This window comes from Chelonoidis abingdonii, chromosome 26 (assembly GCF_003597395.2).
Source record: "Chelonoidis abingdonii isolate Lonesome George chromosome 26, CheloAbing_2.0, whole genome shotgun sequence".
NCBI classification, from domain to species: Eukaryota; Metazoa; Chordata; order Testudines; family Testudinidae; genus Chelonoidis; species Chelonoidis abingdonii.
Genome location: NC_133794.1, coordinates 10825710 through 10852519, shown reverse-complemented (window position 1 = coordinate 10852519; position 26810 = coordinate 10825710). Strand labels below are relative to the sequence as shown.

The window sequence follows — 26810 nt, the reverse complement described above, 5'->3', positions numbered from 1 at the left end:
CCCAGGGAGGGCGCGGGGACCGTGCAGCCAGGGGGGCCTTAGGACAGGGTGTTGAGGAAATGGTTCTCCCCAGCCAGCGAGCTCAGCATGGAGCTCATGTCTCCGACGGCCATGTTGCAGGGCCCGGGCAGGGGCAGCCGGGCGGGGCTCAGGGCCGGGGGCTCCGGGTCGTCCAGGATGGCTGTGAAGTCCAGGTGTGTGTTCTCCAGGTCCAGCGAGTCCAGGGTGTTGGAGACCTGCCCCTCCGGCGCCAGGTAGGGGAAGGAGTCGGGCTTGAGGCTCTCCAGGCTGGGGGCGAACGGCCTGCCAGGATCCTGGCCCCCGCAGCTGGCCGGCTGGTGCCCCTGGGTGCCCTTCCCCGGCTGCATGGGGCCCTGCCCCGGGTAGAACAGCATGGCTGCCTCAGCGGGGCCCTCGGGTGGGGCATGGAGGGGGGGGAGCCGCAGCAGCCTGCGGGGACTGGCATCGGGGGGCTCGCAGGAAGGGCTGGGCTGGCCTGGGCTGCCCACGTAGCCCAGGCTGTTCTGCCTGGTCGGGGGCTTGGGCCCGCCAGGCGGGTGGGGCACCAGCTCGGGGTTGAAGCACTGGCTGGCCGGGGGCTGGTTCTCGGGCGGGCCCAGGGGGTGGCCTGGCTTGACTGGGTAGCCGGCATACTTGGGGCTGAGGTACGGCTGCGGTGTCGGGGGGTGCCGCAGGGGCTGGCTGTGCCCAGGCATCCCGCCCAGCCCCATCATGGGGTCCCCGGCCTTCGGGGGGGGCTGTGGCTGCTCCCCCCACATCAGCGCCTGCTGGGACTGCACGTAATTCCGCACCATCAGCTCCTTGACCTGCAGCATGGGGGTCTGGGGCCGCCTGCCCGGGGGGGGCATGGCAAAGCAGGAGCCCTGCTGGGGCTCAGCCTGGTACCCACTGCCAGGGGCGGCCGCCATGGCCCTGGGCTGGCTGAACGGAGCTGCTGGCGGCTGCTGCACGTTCTGGCAGCGGGTCAGCGCTGGCGCCGTGAGCTGCTGCTCGGCTTTGATCTGCAGCTGGCTGAGCTCGCCAAACTGCTGCCCGCCGGCAAACCCGCCCGGGTGGCACATGTCCATGTGCTTGGGCTGCGGCTCGCAGGCACCAGGAGTCTGGTACTGGTGGTGGCAGTGTCGGCTGCCCAGCGGGCTGGGCACCATGGGGTTCATCTCCAGGCTCCCCGGGGCGGCCTCGTCCCAGGGCGCTAGGATGCTGGCATCGGGTGGGCGCATGCCCTGGAAGTGCTGGTTCACCTGGCACTGGGGGAGGCAGTAATTCCCCTCCAGCTCCTCATGGGCACCTGGGCTCAGCTGCATGCCTCCCATGGTCCTGTGGCCACCGATATAGGCACCCTCCCCCTGCAGCTCCATGCCTGGCCCCTGGCACTGGAAGCCCTGCTCCGGGTAGCCCAGATACTGCTCCATCTCCCCGGGCCCCTCCATGGCCACGCTCTCCAGGAAGATGTTCTCGCTGATGCTGGGCGGGCGAGGGGAGAAGAGGTGGCGCTGCAGGCTGGCATCGGTGCCCCCGAGGGGCTGCAGGCCGGCCCGGCCCAGGGCCGACGCGCTCATGTTACCCATGCTCTTGAAGCGCTGCATGTTGGGCGCGGCGTGCGGCTCGGCCGCCGTCCGGGCGGGGTCACTGGCCCGCCGGGTACCATGCCCGGGTGCCAGGTGCGGGGGGAGGCTGTAGCTGGGGTACTCGGCGGTGCCGTGCCGCCGCAGCAAGCCATTGGCCAGGAAGGATGGCCCGGCTGGGCCTGGGTAGTCCCCAGGGAACCCCGTCCTGCCACCCAGGGTCGCCCGCTCCATGCTGGGCAACGGGGTGGGCGGGGGGCCGCCCGTGGCCGCGGCGTACTTGGCTTTGAGGTGGTACTGCTGGGCTGGCGTCAGGCCCGGTAGCTCCCCGCAGTGGCTGGCCTCGCTGGAGCGCCGGGAGGCGTCGGGGGAGATGGGGTCGTAGGTGTCGGCCAGGCCCAGGCTGTTGGGGAGCCCCCCCGGCCCCTCGGCAGCCCGCGGGTAGGGCGAGGCCAGCGAGGAGCGGCGGCTGACGGTGTAGGCTGAGCTGACGGTGCTGGTGGTGCTGGCCCGGCGTTCGCTCGCCGGGGGTGCGGAGGCCAGGTCGCTGGCGGAGAGCTCCAGGATGCGGCGGTGGGAGGCCGCGGGGGGTGGGCCGCACAGGCTGGGCATCTCCCTGGGGGGGCCTGCAAAGACGCCGGGGTGGGGGTCGCAGGTTACTGCAGGGATGGGAACGGGCCTGGCTCCCAGGGCACAGGCCCAGCGCCTGAGGGGTGGGGAAGGATGCAGGGGTTGGGCCAAAAGCCAAAAGCCAAGGCACGGGGGCAGCTGGGGGGTGCAGGTGCATGTTGGTGGCTGGGGGTCAGGTGTGTGGGGGTGGCTGGGAGTAGCTGGGGGGGTTGCAGGTGGCTGGGGTGGGGTGGGGGTTCCGGAGCTAAACTCTTGTTCTGTGACTGAGCTGGTGTCGAGCTGGCTGCAGGGTCCTTTACCCTCCCCCTGAGGCTGGCTGCCCCCCATTCCTTTTATCCCCAGGGCAGTGGGGCGGTGGGGAGGAGGGGCCGAGCCCGTGTGTCCTGGAGCTGGTCTCAGCTCAGAGACCCCTAGTGGCCCTCTGGGAGGCTGGACCCACCTACCCCAGCCCTGTGCCCTGCCGAAGGCACAAGCTCCCCAAGTCCCCATCTGGCCCCACTCACTGGAACTCCCCAAGCCTGTCCACCCAGCGCCACGCAGCCACCTCTGGGGTGGAGCACAGCAGCTGTTTATACCAAGATCCCTCCTCCAGGCCCAAGACGCAGCTGCCCCTGGGGCCGGGGGAAGAGAATGTGTCCCATTGCAATGGCAGGGGAGGGGACATGGAGGGTTGGGGGGCAGAGCAGAAATACTGCGCTCTGAATGTGGCCGGGACCCCGAGCTCAGTGCAGCTCTGGTTTATGTCTTATCTGTAGGACAGGACTTGTGGGAGCAAAGCGCCCCCTAGTGCCATGCTAGAGCACTGGGACCAACGCAGCCTGATGGGGAGAGCGCCCCCTGCTGAGCCCCCTGCCCTGCTCCCTACAGCACAGCGCCCCCTGGTGCTGCATTGGGGCAATGGGGGCCAATGCAGCCTGATGGGGAGAGCGCCCCCTGCTGAGCCCCTCCCCCGGCTCCCTACAGCACAGCGCCCCCTAGTGCCACACTGCGGCAATGGGGCCAACACAGCCTGACAGGGAGAGTGCCCCCTGCTGAGCCCCCTGCCCTGCTCCCTACAGCACAGCGCCCCCTGCTGAGCCCCCTGCCCTGCTCTCTACAGCACAGCGCCCCCTAGTGCTGCACTGCAGCAATGGGGCCAGCACTGACTGCCAAGGGAGAGCGCCCCCTGCTGAGCCCCCCACCCTGCTCCCTACAGCACAGCGCCCCCTGCTGAGCCCCCCGCCCTGCTCTCTACAGCACAGCGCCCCCTAGTGCTGCACTGCAGCAATGGGGCCAGCACTGACTGCCAGGGGAGAGCGCCCCCTGCTGAGCCCCTCCCCCGGCTCCCTACAGCACAGCGCCCCCTAGTGCCACACTGTGGCAATGGGGCCAACACAGCCTGACAGGGAGAGTGCCCCCTGCTGAGCCCCCCGCCCTGCTCTCTACAGCACAGCGCCCCCTAGTGCTGCACTGCAGCAATGGGGCCAGCACTGACTGCCAAGGGAGAGTGCCCCCTGCTGAGCCCCCCGCCCTGCTCCCTACAGCACAGCGCCCCCTAGTGCCACACTCCGGCAATGGGGCCAGCACTGACTGCCAGGGGAGAGCGCCCCCCGTTGAGCCCCCGATCTGCTCCCAGCACCCACTTCCTGCCCAGGATGGTGTCCCGCCCCAGCCCGCGCTGGCCTGGCCCTGCCCGGCCGAGGGCTCACCGGTGCCAGGGATGGCCGGCAGCTGCAGGCCCTTGCTGGGCGGGGGCTTCCGCAGCTGCTTGAACTTGTCGATGCGGAGGTTCTCCAGGCGGCGCAGGGCCGAGAGCCCCGAGGCACCCATGGGCTCCCCCGGTGGGGGGTCCTCCAGTGTGGACAGGTCCTCGAAGCTGCCGCCCGGGTTGGCGTTCATCTCCACCCCGCTGTCGTTGTTGTTGGCGCTGCTGAGGGGTGAGCGCTCGCTGCTGCAGGACGACTGCTCGCCGGGACTGGGCTGGGGCTTCTGGGGAGACAGGGAACGGGGCGGGGGAGGTGCCAGCCCCTCATTAGCTACAGCCTCTGGGGCACGCCCTGGCCGCACGCCAACCCCCCGCAGCTCAGGCAGTGAGGAATTCCCTCCCCCCACAGCCCAGAATCCAACCCCCCCATGGCAGGGCCTTGTGCTGTAGCATGGCAGCCTGGAGCCCCCTGTGCCCAATTTGCCCCCCTGCCCCACCCCACTCCGTACCAAGGTGGCCTCAGGCACCATCAGCTTCCCCTCGTCCTTCCTGCCCTCGCCGGGGCAGCCTCCCTCCTTCTCCTGCTTCATGTCTGCAGGACCCCCCAGGGCAGCCAGCGCCCGGCTCAGCACCATGTCGCCCCGATGCTTTTTGGTGACGTGGGCGTCGGGGCCGTGCACCGTCTTGACGTGCTTGCGCAGGGAGCTGGGGTCCGTGTAGCGTTTGGTGCAGCCGGGGATCTTGCAGATGTACGGCTTCTGCATGGGGGGCGCGAGATGGGGGGGTTAGCTCAGCCCGGGAGACAGCCCCATGGGCACCTCTGGGCGTGGAGAGCTGCCCACTGGGGAAGGACCACCTCAGATTCCGTCTGATTCTAAAACCAGGGGTGCCAGCCCCAGGGAAGGCCGGGCACTGATACGGGGAGGGGGCCGTACTGGGGGGCATGGAACGTGCCCTGTCGGGAACAGAGGCAGTGCCAGACCCAGGGTCCAGCTAGCCCAGATTCCTGACTGTGCCAGGGGGGAGTGTGGGCAGCAGCAGCTGGGGATCAATCCCCCTGAAGTGTGAGGCTGGCTTCAGCCGCGTGGCACCGGGAGGCAAATCCCGGAACAGCTGGGGGGTCTTGCTCCAGAGTGGGAGCTCGTGGGGCAGGGACGGGTCTTTGCTCTGGGTCTGTCCTCTGCTGGACTAGGGCCTGGGAGTGGCTGGCTCATTACACAAGCAGCTTTGCCTCTCCTGGAACCGACACCTCCCATCTGTTATTGTCGAGTGTCAGAGGGGAGCCGTGTTAGTCCAGATCTGTGAAAAGCGACCGAGTCCTGTGGCACCTGAACAGAAGTATTGGAGCAGGAGCTTTTGCGCGTCTGACGAAGGGGGGATTCACCCATGAAAGCTTATGCCCAAATCAATCTGTTAGTCTTCAAGGTGCCACCCAACTCCTAGTTGCATTGGCAGGGGAGGGGACATGGAGGGTTGGGGGGCAGACCCCTTGGAGAAAACACCACCCATAGCCAAGAGTGAGCAGCTCCTTTGTCCGGCCTGAAGAAAACCCTCCCGTCATCAGTTTCCCCATAAACAAATCTCCTGTTCTCCCTTCAGCCATTGTATTTTCTCTACAAACCTCTGCCCTGGACCCAAACGCTGCATCAGTTCCACTGGGCTCCAAAGGGCTGGGGGCTCTGCCTGGCTTCCGCACTCAGGACCCTGAGCTCCCACCCTCACCTGGGAACCCCGACCAGGTCAAGCCTCATGGAGTGGGTGAGCTTCCCCGTCCCCCGTTTCCTTTTGTACGGCAGGTATTAACCATTAACAATGGAACGGTGCTACTGCTCCCTTGTGTGCTGTCGCTAGTGTCACTCAGTCACTTTTACCCTGACGCTGGTTGCTTCTCTCTCGCTGAACTTTCCCCTTTTGTGTTTTTAGCTTCCCTGTTCACGCTGCAACAACGCTCCTGTTACCTAAGCTAAGGATCCCTGCAGCACCCAGAATACCATGGGGTTTGCTCATCAAGTGGGTTACTACAGTACAGAGTGGGTGTGTGTACAGACCCCCCCGAGTAACCCTAATCAATGAGCATACCCCCAAGTAACGGGCACATCTGGTAACGGGAGCGGGGGTGTCATACCTCCTTGGCAGGGGGCTGATGTGGGGGTGCATCTTGTTGGCATGGGGGAAGCAGGCTGTACCATGATGGATTGGGGGCAGGGGGGAGTGTACCTCCTTGCAGTGCGGGGAGTGGGCTGTACCATTTCAGATGGGGGCTGTACCTCACTGGAGTGTGGGGAGCAGGCCGTACCATAGTGGCTTGGGGCATACCTCATTGAACTGGGGGGAGTGGGCCATACCACGTCAGGTGGCAGGGTGTAACTCGGTGGAGTGGGGGGAATGGGCCATTCCATGTCGGGTGCAGGGGTGTGCCTCGCTGGAATGGGGAGAGCAGGCTGTACCATGTCAGGTGAGGGGTGTACCTCATTGGAGTGTGGGGGAGCAGGCTGTACCATGTCAGGTGGAGGGTGTTCCTTTGTAGCCCATGAAAGCTCATGCTCAAATAAACGTGTTAGTCTCTAAGGTGCCACAAGGACTCCTGTTCTTTTTGCGGATACAGACTAACACAGCTGCTACTCTGAAACTTGTTGGAGTGGGGGGAGTGGACCATACCATGTTGAGTGGGGGGCATACCTCATTGGAGTGGGGGGAGCGGGCCGTACCATGTCAGGTGGGGGAGTGTTCCTCACTGGAGTGGGGAGACCAGGCTGTACCATGTCAAGTGGGGGGGGCCTACCTCATTGAAGTGGGGGGAGCGGGCCATACCATGTCAGGGGGGCATACCTCATTGGAGTGGGGGGAGTGGGCTGTACCATGTCAGGGGGGCATACCTCATTAGAGTGGGGGGAGTGGGCCATACCATGTCGGGTGGGGGGCATACCAAGTTGGAGTGGGGGGAGTGGGCCGTACCATGTTGGGGGGACGTACCTCGTTGGAGTGGGGGGAGTGGGCCATACCATGTTGGGGGGGCATACCTCATTGGAGGGGGGGGAGTGGGCCGTACCATGTTGGGGGGACGTACCTCGTTGGAGTGGGGGGACTGGGCCGTACCAGGTTGGGGGGGCGTACCTCGTTGGAGTGGGGGCAGTGGGCCGTACCATGTCGGGTGGGGGGCATACCTCGTTGGAGTGGGGGGAGTGGGCCGTACCATGTCGGGTGGGGGGGCATACCTCATTGGAGTGGGGAGAGTGGGCCGTACCATGTCGGGTGGGGGGCATACCTCGTTGGAGTGGGTGCGGTTCTGGTGCTTGGCGCGGTCCGAGGCGTTGGAGAAGGCCTTGTTGCAGCCCTCGTGCTCGCAGACATACGGCTTCTCGCCCGTGTGCGACCGCAGGTGGGTCTTGAGGTTCTCCAGGCGTGAGTAGGCCTTGTGACAGCCCTCGAACTGCGCAGAGAGCTGTGAGAGAGACACCACCCCCTGCTGCCCCGCGGGGCACCCCCAGCCCCCCCCGGACATACACGCCGACCCCACCCCCTCGCTGACACCCCCGAGCAAAGAACTTTCACCCCCCCGCACCCAGAGCACAGTCGCAGATCCCACCCCCAGGATCTGCACCCAGAGCCCGACACCTGGGGGAGGAGAGTCCCACCCCCGCCCGGCTGGCGTGTCTGGCCTGCACCAGGGTCACACTCACCGTGCACTTGTGAGGCTTCTCACCCGTGTGCCGCCGCATGTGCACCACCAGCATGTACTGCGCCTTGAAGGGCCGCTGCTCCCGTGAGCACTCCAGCCAGTGGCACACAAACTCCTTCTTCTCCCCGTGGATGTGCTCATTGTTAATGTGCTGTGGGGGCGGAGCAGGGTGTGGGTTGGGGGGCACCCAGCCAGCAGCCCCAGGCCTTTGCAGAGACGGCTTCTGGGGCTGGTTCAGGGGCACAGTGGTGATAGGCAGGGGGCTGCAGGTCGGGAGTGAAGGGCACCAGCAGGATTGGGGGTGGGGAGCCCAGGGCTGGGCCGGCAGGGGCTGCAGGTCGGGAGTGAGGAGCACCAGCAGGGCTGGGGGTGGGGAGCCCAGGGCTGGGCTGGCAGGGGCTGCGGGTCGGGAGTGAGGGGCACCAGCAGGGCTGGGGGTGGGGAGCCCAGGGCTGGGCTGGCAGGGGCTGCGGGTCGGGAGTGAGGGGCTCTGGCAGGGCTGGGGGTGGGGAGCCCAGGGCTGGGCCAGCAGGGGCTGCAGGTTGGGAGTGAGGGGCACTGGCAGTGCTGGGGATTGGGGGGAGCCCAGGGCTGGGCCAGCAGGGGCTGCGGGTCGGGAGTGAGGGGCACCAGCAGCACTGGGGATTGGGGGGAGCCCAGGGCTGGGCCAGCAGGGGCTGCGGGTCGGGAGTAAGGGGCACCAGCAGCGCTGGGGACTGGGGGGAGCCCAGGGCTGGGCCAGCAGGGGCTGCGGGTTGGGGTTGATCCTGCAATGGGCTCGGGGGTGTCCGAGCCGGCGTCCCCGACTCACATGCACCAGCTGCTCCTGGGTGTCGAACTCTTTGCTGCACCCCTCCCAGTGGCAGTTGGTCTCATACACGGCCTCTGCCTCCTGCTTCCCGTCCTCCTTCTCCAGCTCCTCCCGGGGCTCCAGCATCCCCAGCAGGGGGTCCTAGGGCAGGGGGGGCACCGCCGGGTCAGCCCACGCACCCGCCAGCAGAGCGAGGCTGGGCCCCGGGGAGGGGGTCACCGACGGGCAGACACCCCCCCCCCCGCTCATACCAGCAGCACCCCCTGTGGGTGACAGGAGACGTGGCTGGGTTGGGGTGTCTGGGCCCAGCAGGGGAGTGGGAGCTTGGGGCAGCCTCCTGCCGGTGGCCCCGGGTGGCTGTGGGCGACATGAGCAGGGAGCCTGGGGGCGGCTGCCATGGCCAACGCTGGGGGTCTGGACTCTGGGCCTGTCTGGGGGGCGAGGGGGAGTCGGACCCTGCCTGTTACCTGCGTCCCCGTGGAGGCTGGGCTGGAGACACCGCCCTCCGATCTCTCCTCCAGGCCCTTGGTGCCCAGGGCGTCGCCCAGGCTTGGCTCTGATTTCATCTGCATTGGGAGGGGGGGAGGAACGGGATGAGCTCAGGCAGCGGGGGGCCCGTGGGGGACACGGCAGCCCTGCCCCTCCACTGGGCAGCACTCCAGCTTCCCCCCCACCAGGGCTTGGCGCTGCCGCTCCTGCCAGGAGGGGGTGCCAGGGCTCCAGCCTGGGAGCTTCCCCCTGCCCCCATCGCTGGGGCTGGCAGGCAGGGCGGGGACCTCAGACTCCAGTGGGGACGGTTCTCAGTGCTGCCCCCCCTGTGGCCATTGTGTGCCATGTGCTTGGTGCTCCTCTGGGGCGGGGGCCCCTTACCTGGCAATGCTTCGGTGTCCCGCGGGGCGGGGGATGGTGCAGGAACCCCGGCCGGCCGGGGAGGTGTTCATGGGAGCCACAGTGGGGCATGGGGGGGCCGAACGCTGCCCCTTGCCCCTTCGGGTGAGCCATGGGGCTTTGGAAGCCCAGGGACGGGCTGAAAGTCAGAAGGAGAGTGAGTGTGACCCCCCCTGGAGGTGTCCCCCACCATCCCAGCCTGTGGGGAGGGGCCCCTCACACCCAGCCTCGGGTGTCCTGCCATCTGTACAGCAAGGCAGAGGGGCTCAGCCTGCCCCAGGCCCCCTCCCCGCACTTGGCAGAGACTCAGTCACTAACCTGCCCTCCATCACACTCCCTCACTGACACATAGGGAAACTGAGGCACAGAGCAGCAAAGGGATTTAGCAAAGGTCACACGATGCGTCAGTGACAGAGCTGGGGATGGAACCCAGGAGTCCTGGCTCCCAGCCTCCCTGCGCTAACCACTAGACACCACTCCCCTCCCAGAGCCAGGAATAGAACCAGGTGTCCTGGCTCCCAGCCACCCCTGCTCTAACCACAAGGCCCCCACTATTCTCCCAGAGCTGGGGAGAGAACCAGGATGCTCCAGGCTCTGGAAGTTGGACTGGATAGGCTGACAAAGCACCTTTTCCACCTCTCGGCTCAGGCCAGGCGAGCTCTGGGGCCCACCCGCCCGCACTCACCTGATGGTGCCAACGGAGAGGTGCCCGTAGGAGCCGCTGGCCGAGGCGCAGCGTGAGTTGATGAAGGCCACCAAGGAGTTGGGCGAGGTGCGGATGACGGTCTGCAGGTCGATGCTGGCGTCAGACAGCGGCGAGATGGACAGCGCCCGCTTCTTGGTCAGCTTGGCCGCACTCCGGGGCGTGGAGAACCGGGACCCTGGGCCGGGCAGAGATGGGGAACTGAGGCTGAGTGTGCTGGGCCCCGATGTCCCCTCTGGCACCAGCGCCCATCCCCCACAGAGCGGGCTGGGGCGTCTGCTGGCAACCCCCCCCTTCGCCCACCCCCCAAGGCCAGCCGGATCCCCCGGACATCAACTTACCGGTGGCATTGCCAGCATGCTCGTTGCCCGGCGCCAGCCCATACCCATGGTGACTGCCCATCAGGTTGGCCTGGTGGCACATGGGGAAGTCGTTCAGCCCTGAAAAGAAGTGGGGGTCGTTAGTCCTGGGCAGCCCCGCCCCCATCTCCCAGGGCTTGGTGCTGGGGGTGGGGCAGGGGATGGACGGAGGGATGGCGGGACAGGTGGAAGGGGCCGGACAGGGGAGGGATGGATGGAGGTCGGACTGGTGGAAGAGGGGTGGGGCGAGGGATGGAGGGATTGAGGGTGGAAGGGGGCAGAGGATGGAGGGACGGAGGGTGGGACCGGTAAAGGGGCACAGAGGGGGCGGGGGCCGCGGCTGGTCCCTGCAGACCCCGTGCCGACGCTCCGGGGTGCAGGGGCCACGCGGCCGGGACTCACCGTCTGCCAGGCCGGGGCCGGGCACATGCCGGGGGCGCAGGTAGCAGTGCTCCATGTAGCCGCTCCTGGGGGGGTTCCTGGGGTTGAACATGCTCCGTCAGGCCCCGGGTGCGTTCAGGGGCACATCCGCTCCGGGTGGGAGGGGAAGCCGCCAACCCCCTGGGGGGCAGGCCTGGGGGAGAGGAGGGCGGGCGTTGGTACCCTGCCGGGTAGCCATGGCCCCTGGGCTGCCCCATGTGGCCCACTCCTGCCCAGCCCCCTCGGTCAGCCCCTGGCACCCACTCCCCACTGGCCCAGTGGTAGCCACACGCTGTTCCCGCAATGCCCCCTGTCTCCAGCAGAGGGAGCCATGGCTGCAGAGGCCAGGCCCTTTCAGGCCACTGGGCTGCCCATCCCCACGGCCTCTGGCCCCAGCAGAGGGTGCCCAGCCCCCACGGCCTGGGCCCCTCACCCCTCGTCTGCACCCCAGCCCGGTAGCCCCCTCCTCCCAGGCAAGGGCTGAGCCTCCATTGCGGGATCTTTGGGGGGACAAGCCCAGCCCCGGGACCAGGTGCTGAGGGGGGGCAGCACCCCGGCAGGACCAGGACAGTGGTTCTGGTGGGGGGGACCGTCCTCTCCTCCCTGCCCCATCTCCAACAAGGTGACTTCCCTCCCCGCCCCGGGGTTAACCCCCGTCTCTCTCCTCCCTCCATCTGCCCCTTGGCTGTTCCCAGATGCTCCAGGGCCAGGGGCTCCCCCGAAGGCAGGATCTCCTTGTGGGTCTGTGCCAGGCCTGCCCACCAATCCTGCATGGGGCCAGTGTCTTGCCAGCAACCCTGGCACCAGGCTGAGCCCCCCCTTCCCCGCAGACTGACAGGGCCTGGTCGGCAGGGCCAGGGGGGCTGGTCACAGTGGCTGAGGCATGCACTGTGGGGGGATGGGGAAGGGTTTTGGGGGGACACGTCCCCCCTCCCTGTCTCAGTCCCCCCATGGCTCAGCCAGGTGCCCCATCCCAGCTGTGACCCCACAGGCCACCACGGTCGACCCTCCAGCACCAGCCTGACCTCCGAGCAACACATGGATGGAAGTGACGCAGCCCCTGCATGCTGCGCCCCCAGCCTGAGGGCTCTAGCAGGAAGAGGTGTGGAAACTGTCCCCCCCCCGGGCCCCACCAGTCTCTTACAGGGCCCATCCCTCTGTCTCATGGCAGCCCCCGTGCCCCTTCCAGCAATGCCAGAGCCCCACGCAGCCCCACACCCAGCCCCTCAGCCGGACTGAGCTCCCCTGCTGCCCGCTGCCCTCCTGCAATCAGCACAGGCCAAGCCGAGAGACAGATCCACCCACATGGATATGCACCCACACACGTCAACCCCCCTAAACCCACACGGATGCCCAGAGTAACCCCTAGACACACTCACGTACGCACAAGCAGGGACACACACATGGAAACACGTGCAAATGCAGAGACACACGTCTGCCGTTGGACAAGTAAACGCTCGTGACCAGACACGCGGACCCGGACATGCACTGACAAAGGTGCCCACCCACCCACGGGACAGCTCAGTCTTGTGCTGAAGGTTTTGGAGTCTGATTCACGTGCCCCCTGCTCTGCTCGGGTGCATGGAAAGGGGGGGCTTGCAGAGATGGGGGAGGGCCAATGGGGAGGCCAGCTTGGCAGCCGTACCCATAGTCTGCTGCACCCCTCCCCATCTCCCGCCTCTGAACAACCCCTGCTAACCCTCCTTCGGCCCATGCACTGATGCTGAGCTCCAGAGCTCGGCACAGAGTGGATCGGCTCCCTGTGGCGTGTGGCCGTGGTGCCGGGCCCAGCAAGGTCCAGATCAGCTCCCTGTGGCGCGCGGCCATGGTGCCAGGCCCGGCACAGTGCGGATCGGCTCCTGTGGTGCGTGGCCGTGGTGCCAGGCCCAGATCGGCTCCCCATGGCATGTGGCCATGGTGCCAGGCCTGGCACAGTGCGGATCGGCTCCCGTGATGTGTGGCCATGGCGCCAGGCCCGGCATGGTCCGGATTGGCTCCCCGTGGCGTGTGGCCGTGCTGCCAGGCCCGGCAAGGTCTGGATCGTCTCCCTGTGGTGCGTGGTGCCAGGCCCGGCACAGTGTGGATCAGCTCCCTGTGGCGTGTGGCCGTAGTGCCGGGCTTGGCACAGTGCGGATCAGCTCCTCGTGGCACGTGGCCATGGTGTGTCAAGGTCTTGATTGGCACCCCGTGGTGCGTGGTCATGGTGCCAAGCCCAGCAAGGTCCAGAGCGGCCACCCATGGTGCATGGCCATGGTGCTAGGCCCGGATCATCTCCCCTTGGTGCATGGCCATGGTGCCAGGCCCGGATCGGCTTCCTGTAGTGTGTGACCATGGTGCCGGGCCCGGCACAGTCCAGATCAGCTCCGCGTGGTTGTGGTGCCAGGCCCAGCAAGGTCCGGATCGGCTCCCCGTGGCGTGTGGCCGTGGTGTGTCAAGGTCTGGACCTGCTCCCCGTGGTGCGTGGCTGTGGTGCCGGGCCCAGATCATCTCCCCGTGGCGTGTGGCCGTGGTGCTGGGCTCGGATCTCTCCGTGGCGTGTGGCCGTGGTGCTGGGCCCGGATCATCTCCCCGTGGCGTGTGGCCGTGGTGCTGGGCCTGGTGCAGCCAGATGGGCTCCCCACGATGGCAGGCCTGGCGCGGTCCAGATGGGATCCCACTGGCACCTGGCCGTGGTGCCAGACTCATGATGCCCAGGGAGGCAAAGCCACGCTGTGGCTGGTTCCCCCACAACCGCCCGGGCGCTGACTTTCGGGCACGCGAGGCCTGGTCTGAAGTGCCAAGCCACTGGCAGGAATCCAGCTGTGCTGTCCCCCCCCAAACCCGGCTCCTCGCCCCTGCGGGCTTTACAGGACATCTGTAAGAACCTGCCCCGTTCGCCAGGGGAGAGCCGGGGCGAAAGGGAAGAGCCAGGGGTGAGATAAAACCAGGGGAGCAGGCCCGGGATGCCCCCCAACGCAGGGCCAGCCCTTGCCCCAGGCCCCAGCTGGGGGAGGGAGATGCCTGCGGTGGCGCAGCGCAGTGAGCCAGGCTGCCCTGGGGGCTGCAGGCTCCGGGTCCCGGGCCTGGCCCCGTGTTCCTGCTTTCCCAGCCAGCCCGGGGCCGGCCGGCGAGGTGGGTGTTCTGGGCGTTTGTTATGACTTGGAAGCCGATAATGGCCGAGCTCCTGGCCAGCCCGCTCCCAGGCCTGCTCAGGCTGCGGGGGGGTGGGGTGGGGGGGTTGTTTTGACATCGCGCAGAGCGGGGTTTGCTTTGGGGCCGGGCCAGGCAGTGGCACAGTGAGGCGTGTGCTCCGGCCCCAGTGCCCCCCGCCCCCCGAGCGCCAAGGCTGCGGCACGGGTCACTTACCAGCCATTTCTGCTGACGGGCGAGTGCCCACGGGACGTGTCCCGGGCAGCTGCTCCAGTGCGGGGGGGTCTCCCCTCCACCCCGGCACAGTGAGACCTCCCAGCCTGGCCGCCATGTTCCCCCTGAACCCTCATCATGCGCCAGATTGGATCTCACACCCTAGAGGGGAATCTCCCATCCGGTGCGAGCTGTGCAGGGGCTAGGACACATGGCTCGGCCTACAATGGAATCCCCAAGCACAAGGGCAGAGGTGCCCCCTCCACCACAGACCCTCTGGCACCTGGCTGTGACCGCAGGGCGTGAGCACTTCTGCCCAGCAGGGCCCTGCTGCCCCCAACAGGCTGGAGGGTGGATCCTATAAGGTTTTCGCGACCCCCAGCGACCCCCGTTCATAGAATCATAGACTAGCAGGGTTGGAAGGGACCTCAGGAGGTATCTAGTCCAACCCCCTGCTCAAAGCAGGGCCAATTCCCAACTAAATCGTTGCACAAGCGTGGGGCAGATGAGCCGGCCAAGCACAGGTCGAGGACGGGGAGGGGAGGGCAGGGCCTGACCCCACCTGGCTCAGCGCCAGCAGCTGATCTGACCCACTGCCCGGGAGGGGAAAGGTGAGAGCGGGTCCTCGCTCCCCAAACCTGCCGGGATCTGCTCCCCCACCCACCCCGGCCTTCCCCCCAGATGAGCAGGTTCTTGGTGCTGCCAACTCCTGCTGGGTTGGGCTGGGCTGGGCCATGAGCCAAGCTGGGTAAATTCCTCCCTCCCCAGCCCCAGGCCCACTGTGCACCCTCCTCCCCCGGATGCCTTCTCCCCTCATACGTGTGTGGGGCAAATCATCTGTTTATCCTCCCTTGGCTGGTGCGTTCGCAGGGTCCCAGGCCAAGCGTTTCAAGTGCATCCAAGAAACGTCTGGGGCCGCCCTCCTGGCAGGGGCAGACAGATCTGGGTGTGTGCAGGGTGGGGAGGGTGGGGGGGCTGGGGGGAAGCAGGCGAGGGGATGGGAAGGGGACTTTGCAGCTGGCAGCCAGCTGGTGACGGGAAAAAGCAACTTCTCTGCTGCACAAGAACCGAGTCTGTTTGATTGGGGGGGAGGATTTCCCCCCCCCCGATCTCTTCCCCACACCCCATTAGTCAGCATCAGACATTGGGGGGAGGGATGGGACCATCTGGGTCAGTGGTCCCCAACCTGTTTTGTCTGGTGGGCACCAGATGACCCACGGAGGACCGTGGCAGTGGACAAGCATCCGCCGAAATTCTGCGGACAAGCAGCCGCCGCCGAAATGCCCCTGAAAATCGGCAGCATTTCGGCAGCGACGCCTCTGGATGATGCAGCTTGTCAGCGGCATTTCAGCAGATGCTCGTCCGCCGGCCAGTACACAAGTGCACTTAGACACCCCCATGGGTGCCATGGGGCCTGCGGGCACTAAGTTGGGGACCCCTGGTCTGGGTCGTCACAAAACAAAATGAGCAAAAGAGGCCATTCGTGGGGCTGCCAGACAGCCTGAGTGACCGCTGGGCGCCACCCCAACGCAGAGCGCCCCCGCTGGGTGCCCCCTCCAGGTTAGAGTGCCCGCTTGGCACTCCCGAGGCAGCACCCCCCACCTTGGCCCCCAGGCAGAGCAGCCCCCACCATGTCCGCTGGGCACCCAGCTCCCATGTCCCATTCCCCACCTCCCCGAGCTTGCCAAGCCCTCGCGCTGGGGCCAGATCTGAACTAACATCCTTGAGGCAAAAGGCTCTGTCCCTCTCCTGAGCCTCAGCCCCAGCCAGTCTGCATCATGTGGAGCCCCCGGCTGGTCCCCACCAGGCCTCACAACCCCAGGGACTAGCCCCCTGCCCCATGGGGTGAGAGCAGCCCCAACCCCCCTGCTCCCACCCAAGTTGCAAGCAGTGCATCTGACATGTGGCTTTGATAATTAAAAACAATCCAACTATATCAAACGCCTCACCGAGAACGGCCCCCAACCCCACCCGCTGCCCCAGGCCACGGCCCCCAGGCACCACTGGCAGGGCTGTATGGCCCACAGAGCTTCCAGGCTCATTTACACAAGTGTGTGGGGGGAAACTGAGGCAGAGCTGGGATGCAATTCCAGGTCTCCTGAATCCCAGTTCAGTGTCTGACTCAACAGCTGCATCTCTCTGCTTCCTAGCTATTAATGGCTGAAGCACAGACAGGGAGATGTGTCAGCACACGCATGTGCACACACATGTAAACATATAAACACGTGTACACACACACACAAACACAGAGGCACGTGTGTGCACACAGGCTCAGGCACACATGCACACACACACGCAGATCGGGACCATTCATGCCCATTTCCAAAGGGGGGAAACTGAGGCACAGTGGGGGTCTCTTCTCCCCGGCCAGGCGAGCACCCCGTGGCCCGGCACTTGGCAGCCCCTTCCCCGTGGCTGGCCCACCCGGGTGCGGGGCCCTGCCTGGGAGTGGAGCGGGAGCCAGGGCTGAGCTGGGCCGCGACAGGCCGCGAAATGAGAACAAGCTGGAGTGTGGGGGCGGCGGGGGGGGGGGGGGGCTGTCTGTGTGTGGCATTCAGCGTCGGCGCCCTCAGCTCCTTCCAGCCTCTCCCTGGAGAGCGGGGGGGGGGCTCACCCCCAAAAGGGGGGGCAGGGCCCTGCGGCCCGCTGGGAAGAAGGCGGCTTTGGTTTGCAATGGGGGGGGGGTGGATTCTCACGCCTCAGTTCCCCCTTTGAGAGCTCGTCTGGGGGCTTTGTCTGCGTGTCACCGGGGAAGAATGGGGTGGGGGGAGGGCAGGGGTGTGAAACCAGATGGGGGGAGTGGAAGAAGAGGGGGCTGCTGGGGGCATGAAAGGTTTTGAAGGGGCAAAGGCAGGAGGCTGGGGGCAGGGACCATGGGGGTGGTATGCACAGAGATGGGGCACATGACAAGGCCTGGGGGGGGCATGAAATGAGAAGGGGGGGCGGTAAAGCAGGAGAGAGGAATAGCAGCATTTCCCTGAGGGAGAGGTTCGGGGGCGGGGGGGGGGGCTGGGGCAGAGAAAGAGGCGCATTCCCCTTTCCACCAGCTGGAGGAGCTGCCCAGCGAGGGGCGGGGGGCAGGGGCATGAGGCTCTGGGATGCTGGGAGCCTGGGGAAATCCCCCTGCCCCCGCACCCGGAAGGAGGACAGGAGTTTGCAGGGCCACTCAAAAGTTTGTCCAGTAATTGAGTCGATCGCTGCTCCACCCGCTCCGCTTCCCTGTCCAGCCCCCACCTGCGCCGGCCCTATTGTCCAGTACAAAGTAAAACAGCTGGTGGCCGTGGGTCCCATCCCGCTGGGCAGCTAAGGGCCCCAGGGTGTGAACCCCCCACCCCAAGCCCTAACCCCCGCTGTGCACCCAGCTCCCGCCGCTCGGGGTGGTTTTCCCACAGCGCCAGGACACCCCTTCCCTCGCCAGGACCCACGGCTACGTGCTGCCTCACTGTGGCCCCGCGCCGTACATAGGCGGCGCCCCTGGCATTGTACTGAGCCCCTGAAATGGACACATGAGCGAGAAGGCAGCAGGAGAGCTGGGGATAGAACCCAGGAGTCCTGACCTCCAGCCCTGCAACCCCCGCTTTAACCCACTTGACCCTGCCCCTCTCCCAGAGCAGAACCCAGGAGTCCTGACCCCCAACCCCGCGCCCCTGGCTTTAACCCACTCAACCCTGCCCCTCTCCCAGAGCAGAACCCCAGGAGTCCTGACCTCCAACCTGGAGTCCCCCCGTCGCAATTCCCATTCCCAGCATTCAGAGTCAGAAGGGCCCCTGGGATTATCTCAGGTCGGACAAGCTGCCCCACACCCTGGCCCGCGGCGCCTCCTCTCCCCAGGCAGGGCAAAGCCTCAGGCAGGGCACCGTGATTTGTGCCAGAGGCTGGCTGGAGAGAGGTTGCCCTGAAGTGGCACGAGGGGCTCCGGGGCCTTCCCTGGGTCCAGGCATCAGGGCAAGGGGCCCTGCCCACCAGATGCCCAAGGCTCCTGTAATGTTCAGTGCCCCCCAGCGAGGCTTCCAGCCCTTCCTATGGGGCACCATCTCCCCCCTTCCCCCTTCCCCTGCCCTCTCCCACACCCGTTTATCACTGCTCGGGGCAGGTCTGCGGAAGCCCCTACGCAGCCCTCATTGCATGAGCACCTGACAACACCCCATTGTACAGATGGGGACACTGAGGCATGGAGCCTCTCCCAAGGCACAGGATAGAGCAGGGAGGAGGACTGGGGTCTAGCCCCGCCCCCCGCTGGGCCAGCCTACCCTCTCCAACCCCATGGCCACATCTGTGCCTGGGGCGGTGGGGGGGGTTGGGCTGGAGGGGAGATGCTGATGTTATGTCTCTGGCTGCCCCCCCCCCATGACTCTCCCCCAGCTGCCCCCTCGCTGGCTCCAGGTCAAGGTTTGCGTGCTGAGTGCATCCTATCAGCCTGAGTCATCCCCCCCACCCGCCACCTCCAGCTGCAGAGCCCCACGGATCTGCACGTAGGGCCAGGGCACTGCTGTGCTAGGGGGCCAGGGAGCCAGAGCTCGGGAGAAGGGGACCCCATGGCCTGAGTGGGGGTGCAGCATGGGCACCCCGCTGTTCCAGGTGGAACGGGGGGCTCGGCACCGGCAGTGGGACCAGGGCACGGCCAGGCTGGGGTGCCAGGTGGCACAGCCAGGCTGGGGGGCCTTGACGAGGAAGGGGGAAGCAGCTGGGGGAGGCTGCCCAGGACCTGAGGGGGAGCCCTGAGGCCAGGTTGAGGGTCACATTTCCTAGCTACCTGCTCTGTCGCCAGGCCTCGGAGCCGCCCACTGTGCCACCCGCCCACCGTGCCAGGCTCCCAGTGGAGCTCAGGGGCTGGGTGCCCTTCCCGGAGGCCTAGCTGCTGCTCAGTTCCTGGTCTCATGAGGCTGGGGCTTCTGGCCCAGTGGTCGGAGCCCCTGGGATAGGGCTGGCAAGGGGGCATGACAGGCAGGGGATGGGCACCCGCGTGCTGGAGCCAGGGGGGTGCTGCCCGAGGGTTGGGGGGCAGGGGAAGGGCCTTGTCCAGTCTCTGGTCCCCAGGCCAGCAGCGCCGACCACACTCTGCCAGGGGATCAGGGCACGCGAGGGGTGGGCAGGGGGGATGGGCACTGCGGAAGGGAGTTGTGGGATAAACAGATGAAAGGAAAGACATGGGGGGCATTTCCCCCCCACACACACACAATCAGGGGGCTCGGATGGGATCAGATGAGCCCTCCCCCCATTTCCCATCCCTCCATCAAGCACTTTCCGGTGAGTGCCCAGATACCAGGGGGATGGGCACTGCATGCGAGTCAGGGGCGCAGCCTGGCTCCCTCCCTCAGAGTGCACTGCTACAACCTGCTGCCCCTTCCCCGGCTGCATCCGCCCTGCCCGGCCTCCCGGGGGCAGGATCCCAGCACGTGGGACCATGGCTCCATCCTGCACCAGGAACATCTGGGAACCCTGGGAGATACCCAAGCCCCCGCACCACGGACCCCCTGCAGCCCTCATGGGCACTGCCAGCCTCCCCAGCCCAAGCCCGGGTACCCCAGGGAGCGTGGGGCACGGAGATGCAGGGAGGTGCCAGCCCTGCCCCCGGAACCTGATCACAAAGGGGATTTCTGTGCTGTGCCAGGCGCTGCACGGACACAGAGGGCACAATGGGCCCTGCCTCACCAAAACAGAACGACTACCCTCCCAACACAGGTGGGGAAACTGAGGCACATGGGGTGCCCAAAGTGGCAGAGTCAGGCTTTGAACCCAGGCCCCCCAACGCAACCCCCTGACGGTCTCAGCAGAGTGGCAGGGGAGGCTGACGGGGCACCCCTCTGCTGTGGCAGCTGCCGCCCTGAGGCGTGGGGTCCGTCCGCGTGACAGCAAGCTCGGTTACACGCGCATGAGCTGCCGTCACGCCCCAGGTCGCTGCAGTCTTTGCACCCCTTTGGCCTCCTCTGGACCCTCCCCCTCCCGCTGCTGCTGCGCCCCACGGTTCCCACCACAACCAAGAGGGCGAGGAATGCTGAGCTGGCGGGGGAGGCGCCGCCCCAAATCTCTGGCGTTCACTGCAACGATTTCATTTCTATTATTGTAGGGTCTCTCACTAGGCTGGGGATGTGTGCACATTATTACCCAGCAGCTGGTACCAGCGGCCCACATTAAACCAGCAACAGGGTTGGTGCGTGTTGCACTGGTGATAGGTGGGCGCCGCACCGGTGAGATGTGGGTGCTGCACTGGTGAGATACGGGCGTCGCACCGGTGAGACGCGGGTGCTGCACTGGTGAGACACGGGTGTCGCACCATATAATACTTTAAGCCAGTAATTAGCCTCCGGCTCAGACGGCGTCACCCAGCGCGGCCTGGGAACAGCCATTGTTGCAACTCCTGTTCTAACGTGCACCAGCGTCTAGCTCAACCTGAGCACCTTCTGCACAGCCCCAGGCCCCCCCGACCCCTCCCCACGCTGGGCTGGCCCAGAGGCCTTGCAGAGTCCCGCATAGGATTGCTGGGGGCTGGGGGGGCTTCAAAGCCTGCTCTTCCCCTCCCCTGGTGCAGGGAGGGCTTTGAACTCCTTCCCTTCCAGCGTCTTCTCCAGCCCCGTCCCCAGGACCCCTCCTCTGCTTCCCCCTCCCCTGGGTCCTGCCCCCAAACAGCACTTTTCCAAAGCAGATAGGGGAGTTGCCATGGCGATGCTGAGTGATAGGCGTAGGGCATTCCTGAGGGGCGGACAGGGGGGGCTGCAGACAAGCCGAGATCCCAGCTGGGCTGCAGGCATTGCTGGGAGTGGGGATGCAGCTCCCCAGGCCTGACTGTGCCCGCGGGTGCTTCTGGGGCAGTGGGGGGACGTGCCCACCCGGAGCTCACTGATGCACCAAGGACCTGCTCAGGGCACAGCTGCTGCCTTCAATCCTCTCCTGAGTGAATCCCCGTTAGGAGCGCCTGCTCCCACCAGGCATGAACAGCCTGGCCTGGCTCCATTGCCCTGCCCTGCCCTGCCCTGCCCTGCCCTGCCCGCCGGGGTTCGCTCGGCCTTGGCCGCTGGGTCTCCGCCGCATTGCACAGCCGGGTGTGGCACCTCTGCAGCCGGGAACACACCCCACCAGTATTCAACAGGCCTTGCTACTCCCAATCCTGGAGCCACATTGTCAGGAGTGAGGGGCACCGGCAGAGCTGGGGGTGGGGAGCCCAGGGCTGGGCTAGCAGTTCTCCCGAGCAGCACCAAGCCATGGGGCACAGATCAGCCATGCAGATGGGAGGGGGCACCTGCAGCGAGGCAGAAACACCGGGGGGGGGGGGGCGCAGAGCCACCCAGGGCAAGACGCTGCTTCACACCATCCTCATCCTCAGCTGCCTCTCACAAGGATGTGCACACATCACCCACCCAGCAAGTGCCTGCACACCACACAGACTCTACATACAACACACGTGGTCACATGCATTCCACATGGACTGTACATACAACACACGTGGTCAAATGCATTCCACATGGACTGTACACAGAACACACACATGCAGAGCACACACACACACACATGCTGCTGCACGCACAGCACACGCGTGCACGCCACATACACTGCATGCACATTCGCAGCCCACCGATGGCCACTCCACGTCCACAGCTCACCCCGCTCCACACCGAGCAGCGTCCATGGCACACCCGGCCACTCACACACATGCCAGTATGGCACCGTCCTGCTGAACAGAACAGAGAGAAATTGGGCCACTCTGCCCACTCCTCCCGCAGCCAGTTTCCAGGCGTCCCCATGTGGAGCAGGGGCTGGGGGCCAGATCTCCCCACCTGGGCCTAACCCTGCGCTTCTCCCAGCACAGGTGGGGGGACCCCAGCTGCAGGACATGCTGGGGAGCACCCCCTGGCTTCCCAAGGCTGCTCACCCCCAGTGGCTGCCCCAGACCTGTCAGCAAGGGGCCCAGCATGCGGCTTGGGGGGTTGAACCAGCCCCAGGGGGTTCCCTCCACCCCCAGCAGGAAGAGTTTGGGGCGGGAGGGGGAGCAGAAGAGACGAGCTCCCGTCCCGGCAGCCAATGGGAACAGTGAGCCAGCTCCCTCACGCGCAGCCCCCCCTTCCCGGCCCAGCCGGCCCCGGCCCACCCAAGTAGCAGCCTATGGGCATAAATTTGAGAGCCAAGCGCAGGCTGGATTGAAGGAACCTTCCCTGCCAAGAAACTCAAACTGACACACATTCCTCCCGCGCCTGCCAAGAACATGGGCTGCGGCCAGAGGCTGCAGCGCCCAGCGCAAAGCCTTGGCCTTCGCCACCCAAACGCCGCTCGCTGGGCACGGGGAGCCTCCTGAAAATCCCCGCAAAGCGGCATCCTGGCCCGTGTTTCGCGAGGAGCCTGGAGAGAGAGAGAGAAAGAGACAGAGAGAGAGAAAGAGAGATGTATGGAGAGAGATGGGGGGTGTATGGGGATAGACAGATAGATAGATAGATGGAGGAGGTGGATGGGAGGGAGAGAAAGAGATAGGGGTGTGGGGATAGACAGACAGATAGATGGAGGGGGTGGATGGGGGGGAGAGAGAGAGAGAGATGGGGGTGTGGGGATAGATAGATAGATAGATAGAGGGAGTGGATGGGGATGGATAGATAGATAGATAGATAGATAGAGGAGGTGGATGGGAGGGAGAGAGAGAGATGGGGGTGTGGGGATAGATAGATAGAGGGAGTGGATGGGGATGGATAGATAGATAGATAGAGGAGGTGGATGGAGATAGATAGATAGATAGATAGAGGAGGTGGATGGGAGGGAGAGAGAGAGATGGGGGTGTGGGGATAGATAGATAGATAGAGAGGGTAGATGGGGAGGAGAGAGAGAGATGGGGGTGTGGGGAGAGAGAGAGAGAGAGAGAGGGAGAGGTGGATGGGGATAGATAGATAGATAGATATAGATAGAAAGAAAGAAGCCCGAGGCTGGCCATGGTCTCTGTTTCCATCCCGCTGCCCCTTCCATATCTGGGGGGACATTCCCCAGCTCCCCAAGAACGAACACTGAACGGAAGGGGACGCTTCTCCCCACTCCACAGACAGCAGCTTCTGGGCCAGACGCTTGGAACCCCCAAGAAGTCTCAGGGCCTGGGACCCCCCCCGCCCCCTATGCCCCCTGTTCGAACTGGAAAGATGCACTGAGCCGACATATCAGCCTCCCGCCTGCCCGGCCTGGGACTGCTGTCAGTGGGGCAGGAGCGGGCAGGGAATGGGACTGGGGCCTACCCCTCTTGGGGGCGCCGGCTTGGCTCCAGCCCCCGGGCCTGGCTGGGGTGGGAGTGGGAGACAGGGCCCCTCCCAGCTCTCTGGTAGGTAGGGAACCAGAGAGCCTGCAGGGGAACTCCCGGGGCCGCCCCCACTGGGTAAACAGGGCAGCTACATAGTCTGGGGAAAGTGCAGGTTACAAAACGTGCACCTAACACGCACACACCCGGCCCCGATCCCGACCCACATCCCCTGCTAGCCCAGCCATGGGATCTCCAGCCAACCTGCCGGTGCCCCTCACTCCCGACCCGCAGCCCCTGCTAGCCCAGCCCTGTGCTCCCCCTATCTCTGTCGGTGCCCCTCACGCCTGACCCACAGCCCCCACTAGCCCAGTCCTGCCCCCCTCACCTCTTCCCCCGGCCCCACTGTTGTCCCTCTGTCTCCCAGGGTGAAGCTTGAGGGCTTCTCCTGGAAGCGTTTTTCCAGGTGGTACAGCCCAGCCCCCACCGGGTTAATGGCCCCCCAGCCCCACTGCGGGGAGACCTGACGTCAGGGCTGGATTAGGCCGAGATCCCAGGCCCGATAAAGAGGCAGTTCAGCTTGTGTGGCAAAATCCATCACCCAGCCCAGGGCCCAGGCCGCTGCGCTGTGAACTCTAGGGTGGAGCAGAGCCACTCCCCAGAGCCCCCCCCAGGCTGAGCTGCTCCCCAGTGCCCATGCAGAAGGACAGTGACCTGGAGCTTGGGGTGGGGGCTGGATGGGGATGGACAGACAGACAGACAAGGGGTAAGTCTCATGCTGAGCCAGGGTGTGAAGAGTTTGGGGGTCTGGGTGTTGGCATGAAAAGGTTGGGGGGCTGGGTGTTGGGGTGAGGGGTTGGGGCGCTGGGTGTTGGTCGAGCCAGGTTGAAGGGTAGCCTGACCCCATGGCGTCCCCTCTCCCCGTTGCCCAAACATGGGGGGGTTCGGGCCCAGCTCCTCGGGGAATTCTGCCAGCCGAGCCGCTGGCCACCCTAGGGCCCAGAAGGCTGCTGGCCGGCAGCCACCTCCCCCACCCCCATCAGTAACCCCAGGGTCAGCCAAGTGCCCAACTGGTTTAACCCTATGTGGCCTTAGGAAAACCGCTGCTCCGGCTCATACGTGGATTGGCCTTCGTGCCCTCCCCAACCTGCTGCCAGCCCCCCGTCCACAGGGCATGCCTGGCACTGCCCGGCCTGCCAGCGGCATCTGTCCAGCACCACTCCCCGGCCACGCTGCTTGCATAAGGGATGAGAGGATGGGGGCAGCCCCTGGAAAACAAGCTCCCCCGGCCCCCCCATGGGCTTCGTGTACCAAGAAGTCACTGAACAACCGGCCAGGGTCCCTGCCAGGGGCCGGATGGGAGCCAAAGCACTCTAGAGGGGAAAGGCCCCATTCCCCACCCTCCTGTGCCAGCCCGTGCCCCTGCCCTGGGGCCGGATCGGTGGCTGACCCCCGCATGCAGACACAGGCTGCCCCACCCGGGGTCTGGGTCATGGAAAAAAGCAAAATCACGAGTGAGCCGGGGCCGGGGGACACTATGGTCGAAAGCCCCCGAGGTTCTGGGACTCCCGTTCCCCAGGAAGGGCCAGGCCGGCCCCTGCTCTCCCTGTCCCGAACGGGGCCTTGTGTCTCTGTCCCAGCCCCCCACCACGCCTGACCCCTCCGTTGGGCTGCCCGCCTCATTCAATCCACGCTGCTAATCTGCCCGGGCCAGACAGCTGCCTCAAAGCCCATTGCTTCAGGTTCAGGGGCTCTGAAAGGAGCTAAAGCCCCACGCCGGGGGAGGGCCGGGGCACCAGTTCCAAGGTGGTCCACTGGCCCGGGGTCTGGGAGAGCCGAGGACGGGGCTGGGGCTGGGCCCCAGTGTCTGAAAGCACCTTCCCCTGGACTCCTCTCCAGCAAAGCCCCTGGGGTTCCCCCCTGCGTTAACCCCCTCCATGCTGACCCGCAGAGCTGTGGGGTGGCCAGTACCCCACAAGCCGGCCAGGACAGGCCCGCCCACGAGTCTTTCCTAGCCCCAGCTGCAGAGAGGCTGTTTTAATGGGGAGACTCAGGCCCTTGCTCCAGAGGCCCTGGTTCAGCCCCTGGGTGCCTGCCATGCACCCCACTGTCCTAGCAACGCCCTGCTCTGTGGACTGGAGGGCTTTTCCCCCGGCCCCCAGCCCTCCATCATCCTCCTGGGCAAGTCGGTAAACCCACGTGGGAACGGCCAGCTGAGCCCCCGACAGTGCCCAGTGAGGAGGCTGTGTGGGCTGGTACCGAACTGGGGGCAGCACCCCTCACTCCCCTGGGCTACCCAACAGCTGGAACATCTGGCTTTGCACCCACATGCAGTGACACATGGGCACGCGGTAAACCCAGACCTGCACCCATGGAGATCTACACACACCCAGACCTACACACACACACCCAGGGCACTGGCCGAGCTGAGGGAGGGAGCCCAGGACTGGGCTAGCAGGGACTGCGGGTTGGGAGTGAGGGGCACCAGCAGAGCTGGGGGTGGGGGAGCCCAGGGCAGGGCTGGCAGGCGCTGCGGGTCGGGAGTGAGGGGCACCAGCCGAGCTGTATGCAGGGGCCCTGGGACAATCACCTGCCCTGTCTGGTCTCCACTCCTGCCCACCCACTGCCCTGGTCAGCCCAGGCAGGCCGGGAGCGCTCGCCCTGAGCCGCAGGCCGAGTGTCCAAGCCGGCAGGGTCCCTGCTCTTGCTAGGTGGTCCAGGGGCTGCTGCTCATTTTCTTTGGCCCCCTGCATGGGATTCACAGCAGCCCCGACAAAGTGCTCCCTGGAAGCCGCTTGCACAGCCCTGGGCCGGGATTGGGGAGCGGGAGCTGGGGGGGAACTTTTCCACCTCCCGGTGCACGGGGTGGAGACAGCTACGCTGTGGGGCTAAGCATCCGCCTGGCTGGAAGTCGCCCGCCGGGAGCCCCAGGTCCCTTTGACAGGGCCACTGGGGCGGGACCTAGCTCAGCATTGCCCCTCCTCTTGCCCCAGACCCTCACAGGCGAGGGGCCTGACTTGCGAGGGGCCGGCGAGCCAGGAAGTCCCGCCTTGCTGAAGGCAGGACATCCAGGTAGGGTCACACAGCAGCCAATCGGCTTTGCCAGGGCAGTGACAACACCTCAGGTATCTCGGGATGATGGTGAAGGGACGGGTGTCTCCCACCACGGGGAAGACAAGGGAGGGGGGATCAAACCCCATGACGGATCACCATAAATATCCCAGTTTCTCTATGGTCAGCAGGTCCTTCGCCTCTCTCCACTAAGGAGCACCGATTTCGGGAGCTCCAGACCACATCCTCATCGGAGCCAGAGAATGAGGAGAGACTCTTGGTGTTTGTGGTCTGTGCAAATCACCCCTCTTATTGTCCGCATCTAATACACAACCAAGTCCCCGGTTAGCTTGTGGAACTCATTGCCACAAGAGTTGGATGCAACCGAGGATGGGGAAGGACAGTGTGACGCTGGGAAGGGTGGGAGCTTGGGGGAGGGATCAAACCCCTCCTGC

At 65.8% G+C, this 26810-nt stretch overlaps 1 protein-coding gene across 1 annotated transcript; it reads right to left on the bottom strand.

Moving 5' to 3' along the window:
- Positions 1–38: 38 nt before the first annotated feature.
- GLI1 (GLI family zinc finger 1) lies at positions 39–10872 on the bottom strand. The gene is made up of 11 exons (XM_032770095.2): positions 10743–10872; positions 10323–10421; positions 9964–10159; positions 9261–9417; positions 8858–8956; positions 8391–8531; positions 7581–7730; positions 7166–7330; positions 4410–4658; positions 3905–4184; positions 39–2212 (listed from the first exon to the last, which is right to left on the bottom strand). Exons 1-11 carry the CDS (start codon positions 10831–10833, stop codon positions 39–41), a joined length of 3801 nt encoding a protein of 1266 aa, XP_032625986.1. The 5' UTR covers positions 10834–10872.
- Positions 10873–26810: the final 15938 nt, after the last annotated feature.

Coding starts and splice junctions, on each gene's coding strand:
- GLI1 (XM_032770095.2), bottom strand. CDS start 10,833: ATGTTCAACCCCAGGAACCCCCCCAGGAGCGGCTACATGGAGCACTGC. Junction 10,160..10,322: donor GCATGCTGGCAATGCCACCG/GTAAGTTGATGT, acceptor TGCCCGGCCCAG/GGTCCCGGTTCTCCACGCCC. Junction 2,213..3,904: donor GCCGGCCATCCCTGGCACCG/GTGAGCCCTCGG, acceptor GCGTCTTTGCAG/GCCCCCCCAGGGAGATGCCC.